The sequence below is a fragment of the Oreochromis niloticus genome, linkage group LG11, assembly GCF_001858045.2.
Source record: "Oreochromis niloticus isolate F11D_XX linkage group LG11, O_niloticus_UMD_NMBU, whole genome shotgun sequence".
Classification (NCBI taxonomy): Eukaryota; Metazoa; Chordata; class Actinopteri; order Cichliformes; family Cichlidae; genus Oreochromis; species Oreochromis niloticus.
The window spans coordinates 12,225,566-12,234,503 of NC_031976.2; the positions used below are offsets into that span (position 1 = coordinate 12,225,566).

At 38.2% G+C, this 8,938-nt stretch overlaps 1 protein-coding gene across 1 annotated transcript; it reads left to right on the forward strand.

Moving 5' to 3' along the window:
• Window positions 1-2,074: 2,074 nt before the first annotated feature.
• On the forward strand, window positions 2,075-4,682 carry LOC109204274 (uncharacterized). The gene is made up of 5 exons (XM_019365072.2): window positions 2,075-2,350; window positions 2,649-2,672; window positions 3,225-3,516; window positions 3,708-3,856; window positions 4,034-4,682. Exons 1-5 carry the CDS (start codon window positions 2,317-2,319, stop codon window positions 4,378-4,380), a joined length of 846 nt encoding a protein of 281 aa, XP_019220617.1. The 5' UTR covers window positions 2,075-2,316; the 3' UTR covers window positions 4,381-4,682.
• The last annotated feature ends 4,256 nt before the right edge of the window (window positions 4,683-8,938 follow it).

The window sequence follows — 8,938 nt, forward strand, 5'->3', positions numbered from 1 at the left end:
GTTTAAGCTTAAACGTGCTGCTGTTGTTTAGCGCGACATCCGGTTTCCTGTTTCTGAGCAAAGTGGGCGATAAACAAACAATGATCAGCTGATCATTGATCAGTTTCATGATTGAAGTAGAAACAGGAGAGGGAGGGGGAGAGAATGAGAGAAGAAGAGGCAGCTGTGCAGCTTCAGCTTTGTGTCTTTTCCATTGTAGCTGAAGTCCGGGACAAACTGTGTTCCTTTTCACCTCAATACGAAACGCGCAATATTTACTCTGAATACGAGAAGATTCCGTTTTTTACAGGACGGTTGGCAACTCTAATAATTAACCTTATAAATAAAATAAGATAAAACAAGTTCAACATCAATAAAATCATAGCACCCGCCCAGCAGTATAAACTCCGTCATGCTAGCTAGTAAGCAGTACGAGTTATTGTAACTGACTGTAAAAAGTCAGCATAACGAAAATAAACTCCACCTAAACTTGGTTTATATCTGACCCAGATAGACTGCAGGTCATAACTTCTTACCTGAAGTTCAGTTCACTGCCTCGGGTCTCTGCTCCTTCTGCGTTTCCGTTATCCACCTGCCAGCGTGTTGCATCTGCTGGCCTCCACCACTTGCTAATGTTACTGAATCTGTGGAAGCTCCGCAATAGCCACCACTAAACAATTGAGTTATTTTTACACACCTCCCAGCATCTGGCCAATCCATCACCTTTCAGTGTTTATACCGTTACGAAAAAAAAAAGAAAAAAGAAAAAAAAAAGAAAAAAGAAAACCATCGGCCCATAAAAACGAAAAATCACCATCGGGCATACCGGGCATTTGTCCAGCTATGCCCTGTTTTACCCATGTGTGGCTGATGCCATCACAGTCCACTGGAATGATCTTTTTTACTTTATTGTATTTTGTTTTGTTTTATCATTTATTTTTAAACTTTTAAGTTACTGCAAATGGAACAGACATGACTGGGGATAGGAAAGGGAAAGACATAGACAAGAGAAGTTTAAGAAAAGGAGAGGGAAAGAAAAACGGATCGGAAGAGGGACAGTGAGAGAAGACACTAAAAAACTGCTGGATCACCTGCTGGGGGAAAAAGAAAAGAAAACAAGGGAGAAGAGAAAACAGTAGGGAGACCACAGCAACAAACAGTAAATAATAAATATTAAATGTTACTGAGCAGCACACAAGACCGACAATGCACAGTATGCTTTGAGGTGTACATGTGTACACCTGTGTGCATGAGTGCGTTTGCGGCTTCCCACACCCATAGCCCTGCCCCCCAGGGACATGAGGCAGGTATGGAGGAGATCCAGGCCCCAGACATCTAGAGGTTCCCCAGAGCGTGAGAGCCCAAGGGGGACCACCAGAGGGGCAGCCGCACCACCCACCTTGAAAGAGCTGAGGAGAACCCCAGACGGGAGGTCACCCAACATAGACATAGAGAAACAGGCACAGACACAAACATGCATTCCCTCCCTCATGCACACATATACAAATACTCTGCAGTGTGAGAAGCACTTTGCTATAAATAATTTTGCATGAGGTCCTGACTAAATGCAGATGCAGAGCAGAAAGTAGACACAATGATGGACTTGTGAAGGTTTTTTCCCCAGCAGCTTATTAATGAATGACCAATTGTTAAGAATGTCTCTCTTCTTCTTTAAATTAGACCAAATGTCACTGAATATCTCTTATTCAAACAGCCTCCACTGGTGAAGTAAATTTTCTGTTATGATAAAGTATTTGCATGTGCTGCTACTTGGATGCACGCACAATGTAGGTTGAACATAACAGCCTCACTCTGAGTGTAAACAGCAGAAAGTAGACACAATGATGGACTTTTAAAAGTTTTTTCCCCAGCACCTTATTAATGAATGACCGATTGTTAAGAATGTCTCTCTTCTTCTTTAAATTAGACCAAATGTCACTGAATATCTCTTATTCAAACAGCCTCCACTGGTGAAGTAAATTTCCTGGTATACTAAGTATTAAGTATTTGCATGTGCTTCTACTTGGATGCACACACAATGTAGGGTGAAAAGGTTGAATGTAACAATCATGGGATGTTCACAATGCAAATCAGATGTAAAAGTCTGGGAATGCTTTGCCTACTGAACATAACAGCCTCACTCTGAGTGTAAACAGGAGAAATGTATATTTTCATGTTGGCAGCTATGAGGGAAGTGACAGAAGTACAAATTCAGCTGTGACTCAGAGAGGGGATCATATCAACATCAGTGTGACTACAGAAAACTCCAGAGTGAGGGTAGAAGTCTTTTCTTTCTCTTATTAGAGGACACATTTGTGCAAAGAGTCTAAAGTAAAGATGCTGTGGAGTCTGTTGTTCATCACTTTGATTGGTAAGTGGATCATTTGATGTTCCTGCCTGGCACAGTGATGTTTCAATGATCCTTATAAAGAATGAAAAAGATCAAATATAACAGTTCAGTTTTACTGTGAGTTGATCCAAACTGCTCGATAAAGCAAAAGTCATTTCATTTAGTTTAAAGAGGATTTGACTTTAGTAAAGCTGGTTTCATTTCTGCCTGAGTATTGAAGGATGGTTTACATTCTGTGCTTTCTGCTGTATTACCAAACAACAATATCAGAGCTGGCAGTAATTCACTCATTCTTACATCGTTCTCTGAAACTTCACAGGAAGATCAACTCATCAGGATCGAGGTAAGAGTGCATTTCTAACCAGTTTCTTCAAGTTACATCAAAAAGTATGATTCTTCTGTTGTGAATATACTTATTTCTAAAGTAAAGTATTTAATTGTGTGCCTTTTAAATTATTTTGATATTTTATTTTTCCATTTATTTATTTGTGCATCACAGTAGACGTCATATCTGTGGGAATGTTCCATGTGGGGATTTTCTGTTGGACTGAAGCAATATTACAAATATCTGTTTAAATATATGCTATAAATTTAAATTTATATTGAATTATATTCTATGATACGTGATCACTGATTTAGAAATAAATGCTTTGATAAACATGCAGTCTTTGGTGTGTGGGTGTGAGTGGATTATATTAAACAGGGTCATCCTTCAGGATGTTTTGAGAGTCAAATTATTCATTTCATTAATTCTGATGATTCAGATTCATTATTTAGGAGTGAAAAGGAGATTGTCCTAAAAAACACTAGAAGACCCGGTCTGAAGTATTATTACCACTGTTTCTGTTTTTTTTGTTTTTTGTTTTTTTAACTTTACTTTCATTTACATCATCAGGATGTAGTCCAGGCTGGGAAACTATCAAACTGGATGACAAAGTGGCATTTCAGTCTTCAGTCTACACAGCCAGTGGTGTCAAATACACTGCTGACAGAGCTTTGGATGGAGATAATACGACATGTTCTGACACTTTAAATGATCCCATCAGCTGGTGGACAGTTGACTTACTGGGTCTATATGAAATTTCCTGCATCACTATTTACAACATAAATCAATTCAATATTGATCTAAGAGGTGCTCGGATCCTCATCGGGAACTCATCTCAGAGAAATGCTGCTGACACCACTGAGTAATACCTTTATCTTACTTTGAATCATTCTGTTCTCAGTCAGGCTCCAGTATGTCCAATATTTTTAGATAATTATAATGAACATTTCAATGTCTTTAAACCCAGTAATACAGTAACACAACTCTTTCTGTACATCTGTCCACCCTTTTGTCTTTGTTTTTTTTTTTGTTTTTTTTTTTTGTTTTTTACAGGTGTACAAGAATCAGCACAACTACTAGTGGAGAAAATAAACCATTTAACTGTAAAAATGGACCAAAGTGGGGGCGTTATGTAACTGTGTACAAAAACACATCTGGGCTTGTAATTCTGTGTGAGGTGACGATGAAAGGCAGAAACAAAGGTACAATAACACATTCTTACCCACTAAGTTAACTGGTCAGTCAGTAGAGTCAATATAAATGTGTAAATGTTGACAGTAAGAATTATGTGCTTGAATTAACACAGCATGTTAGACACTCAGAAACACTGTTTGGTTTGATGCTTCTAAGTTTCATGTTTTTGATGCTTTTCCTTTTAGAGCCATTTAAACTGATTAAAGAGAACAAGACATGGGAAGACGCCCTGTACCACTGCAGAGAGGAACACATGGATCTGGTTTCCATCCTTGATAAAGAGACCCAGGGCTGGGTTGAGTTGGAGGCTCAGAAGGCTGACACTCCCTTTGTCTGGCTGGGTCTTCTTTACAGCTGCACCCTGGACCTCTGGTTCTGGGTTGATGATCATTGTGTAGGTTTTGATCAGTGGGCTCCAGACGAGACAAGAACAGCAGACTGTAGCATGAGCGCTGCCATGAATACAAGTGGGAACCATCTGTGGTACAAGAAGTCTGTTTATGATAAATATAATTTCATCTGTGCAGTGTAAGAAGATCCATGGATTGGTTTTGTTTATTCAGTTAGACAGGTGTCAGTAGTGGCTTGTTGGGTTGTAGCAAACTTTCCTCTAATAAATCAAAGGTGATCGGCTCAGGCTCAGTGTAGCAGGAAGATAAACAGTGGTGAAATTAAGCAGTACTTTCATATTAACACTGAGAAACATGTTATTGTTTATTTTTAACAGTCTTCTACAGGCTACATAACTGTCTTCACTGCCTCCTTTGTGTGTCTGAAGTTACATTCAGCACAAACTTCTGTTGCATTTATTTTGAGATGATGGTTATGTGAAACTAAAATAATTAGAGTCTAGACATTTTCACAAATCTGTAGATTATAAAATATATATATTGTATTCAACTTATATTTTTTTCTTTCATTAAAACATGATGTTCTCATGTCTGTCACGTGTGACCTCTCTGTAAAAATAAAACTGCAAATGGAGCACAAATGTTTGTCAATTCAGTTTTTCACCTCACTACATCATCACGCCACCTGGTGATTTAGAGACCCAACTTTGTGAACACGGTAACTTAAGAATGAGGTGATGTCAGATTTTCAAATCTATGCCACAGCTGCATCTCCTAGGAGGAGGCTGGAGGGGAAGCACAGGCAGCCACCAGTGTGGTGTGATGTTTCTATCAAGGTTGTTCAGTGATTGAATCTGTGCATCAGATTGTCTCTTTTAAACATACTGCATAATTCTACATATGTCTTGCTCAGCAAGACATATCATAATAATAATAATAATAATAATAATAATAATGATAATAATATTGGCTCTTTAATTCGGATAGTAGTTGAAATTTCTTCACAGTTTTTATATTAGAGAAAGTTATTTTTAAAAAGGCTCACAGATGTGTACATTCTGATCTACAAGTACAAAGATTCACAAACGTAAACTGTAAATTATAAGAATAAACATCATTATTATTATTATTATTATTTTGATGTTTAAACATAGAGGAAGCTGAGTAGCTGCTGCATCATGGAGACGTACTTCTCTGGCAGTGACTGACTGAGCAGCATCCTCTAACAGCTTCATGCTGTGTAGTAAAGTTGTTCCTCTCTGCAGTGGTTTTGTGACAGTGCTGCTCTGGATACTGAAGATTCTCTGGAGAAGCAGAAAGTCTACAAGTTCAGAGGTGACCTGGCTGTGAGACAAGCAAACTATCAGGTACTGTCACTCATTCAATTTAGTCTGTGCTAATGGAAGTGTTTTGTGGCTGGTATTTGTATAGCTGATAAACAAATGTCCATTCATGACCATCAGTTTACATTGTTATCAGCAGCATCAGTATTTGAATATTTCCATGAGACTTGAACCTAGATTGCTCATCACGTGTTTCCTATCCAACAAGTCGTCATTAAAACGGAAATTTCTGTTGTTTCATTTCACGCAGCCAAAAGTGCACAGATGTAGTCAGCACTGTGTTACACTGTATGTATTTATTGACAGTTAAAAACAAGTTGACAAATTTTCTTTTGCCTTTCTTTTGTCATTTAGTTTGTCTTTAAAAGCTAATAAAGTTAAATGTTCAGATTTTTTGTATTTTGTTCTAAACACAGAAGAGCGCTCACACACACAGGCTGAATAAGAAAAAAATATATAACAAAATTACTGCGTACACATGAGGAATGGGCTGTATGACAATAATAATAATAATAATAATAATAATGAATGCAAATGGTACAGCAGTAAAGCTGTTTCTTCCAAGGATAAAGAATGATGATATAATTTTTTTTCAAGATAATTCGCACTTTTGGGAAACATGTTTATCATACATAAACAAATTTTTTCGCCTTATAAATTTAACTATTTTACTGCTGTGTTGACCTTATTACCATTTTTAAAAGCCTGTGACACTGGACTCCTTGTCATTCTCGAGCACCCTTGGGGGTGTCTCCATTTTGACTTTGGCCATACTCGGCACAGATCTTCCTCTGCACTATGCAGCTACTTGGTTGTGATGTTCCATGTTTGCCCTGCATACTAGCATCTTGCACCCTCCTGTTATGTGGTTCATAACAGTCTTTCCTTATTTTACTGCCCTCTGCCATGGCAAAGACTAGAGATAATGCTCAGGTCAAGATGGTATCTGAACATGTAACAAGAAGAGATGAGTAAGAGTCAGTCAGGGTGTTTGTGTAAATCAGTGGCATGTGTAGCTGTGGGAAAAATGAAAAAATACATACTGAATTTTTATCAATAATTAAATGATATGCATGTAAAATCTGAGGTGTTATTCAAAGAAATGTTTCTTTAACATGTACCTGTTCATGTGGAGAGCGTGGCTGACAGCGATCCTGTAACAGATCTTTTGGAGTCATCACTTTACCCCACTGCAAATTAACAAGTTCTCATTGTAAATGAGTAATACTCACATTACTGCTGTGTCTGCAACACTACACCAGTCTCTTTTCCATGGAGGCATGGCTAGCATATTCAGTCTCCCCTGAATCACTGTGTTTCTCAGAAATGTCTTCATTTGTTCTAAGGCTCAACTTCTGCTCTAGTCATGGGTCATTGGGAGAGTGACAGTCTCTGAAAAGACTTCCCCAGGGTTGTTCAGCTGGAGCAGGTCTACAGCACCACAGGAGGCTCTGAACTCTTCCTTGGTGTAGACGAGGCAAAGCTTGGTCTTCAGTTTGCCTCCACTGAGGATAGACTTTCAAGGTGTTGCTTTAATATTTAAAATGACCAACCAGGAGATATTCTTTCTAAAATGGAAGAACCAGTTACTGTGATTTGAATTAACTGTGACCAGTGTTTAATTTTTTTATATCACAACAACAGTGTTAAGAAATTTAAAATCTGAGGTCATTTTCAGAGCCTGTGCTGCCATCTTCAGGACAAAAGTTTTAAAGATTTTTGAATGTCTTTTGAATAAAATATAAAAAAATTTAGGAACCAAAAGCTCAAAGAAAATAGTTTTAGTCTGCATCTAAAACCTGTCAGAGACACATTGCAGATATATTTGATTTGATAACTTTCCATTTTTACTCCCTGGATTTTTGTTTTTTTAAGCAAACTTCAGTTCTCAGTGGAAATCCAGCATCAAACTTATGTGGTTTAGATTTATTACTGGATGGAAAACTTACTTTCATATAAATAATTCTGGTTAGATGACTGGAATATAAGACAGCTCTTATGCAATGGCAAACATGAAAATCAGAGCACCTCATTCTAAAAGGAAATAAGAATAAAAATACTCAAATACTATGTACGTGGGAAGAAATTTCACAAACTGACTCATTGCAGTGGCGGTATCCCTTTACAGTACCATGGTCCAATTCAGTGAGCTCTTTAGAATGACCATTTTTTCATGTTTTTCTAAAGGCACACTGCAGAGCTGGGTGTTCCACGTCCATGACCAGGGTGCATGTGTGTGAAAGACCCAGGGGGGCTCGTATATGTTTGTTTCCCCCCCGCGAAAAATACTTCAGGAACCAGTGGTGCTATATACTCTGAGCCTGTACTGTACTTCCTTTACTACTACCAGTATTAATCTTCCCCCTCCTGCTACTAATAATAATATAGTAATTATAATAATAACTGAAGCTCAAATATAGCAAAAAGATTTTCATGGTTTTATGTGACGGCCAGTTAACAACATGCATCATAAATATTTTTAGTCCTGGACACATCCAGGTATTAAAATGTAAGTCTACTAATACATGCTGTGTTATTGTAGATAAACTTGTTAGTCTGTAGTGGACCGCTTATCACTTCTTAAGGCTGATTCATGTGTTAAAATGGATTTAGAAGCATTCGTCAGCTCAGCAGCTGCTGTATGTTTGAATCTCAGGTCCTTATTTTATGCAGCACTGCCACCTGCTGCTCAAAGCTATGAACTAGCAGATGAGGTTGAATATTGTCTCCTTGGTTACAAATTAGGCTCTACACACCTCTGTGTTCACTGAGCTGTGTGCTTTATCAGTACAACTCCTTCACCCTCTTTTACACATGAACACAGTGACAGACCTGAGATTGAAGCCAAATCAAAAGTTCCTTTTCATTGGTATTTGGTTTCAGTTCTTAACTCCAGACAGTACTTAATAAAACACACCAGTACTTAAGTCTGAAATGCAAATTCCTGTGCTTTTGCAGAAAAAAACCATGATGCTGCTTACTTTGACAATCCCAGCTGCTTCCCTGTTTCTCTGCTCCAGCTGCACAATGACCAAATGTATTTAATGTGCACAGATCAAAGTGAGAACTACAGTTCAAGACTGTACATGATGGAATTCATGTTATTGGTGATGAATGGGACTCACTGCTTATTGTTTCAGTGAGCTTTCATCCTGGCAGCAGTGACAGGTGAGGGAACCTCTGCAAGAATAGATGTCAATGAACTGGAGCTCTGGGGCAGACGTCACTTTCAGGTATTTAAATAAAGCTGAATATGGCAGAAGATGACTTACAAATCCTTGAAAATTATAGTTTTTCTTGATGTCTTCGTTTTTCCTCCATGGATAGATGATCCAGTAATAACACTGTCCTGCAGTACTACCGACTGTCCACTACTGGCCAAGTCGGTCACATGACT

Excerpts from the sequence above, each read along its gene's own strand:
- LOC109204274 (XM_019365072.2), top strand. The coding sequence starts at position 2,317 with ATGCTGTGGAGTCTGTTGTTCATCACTTTGATTG. Across the intron at positions 2,351-2,648 it reads GTTGTTCATCACTTTGATTG|GAAGATCAACTCATCAGGAT; the intron begins GTAAGTGGATCA and ends GAAACTTCACAG. Across the intron at positions 2,673-3,224 it reads ATCAACTCATCAGGATCGAG|GATGTAGTCCAGGCTGGGAA; the intron begins GTAAGAGTGCAT and ends TTACATCATCAG.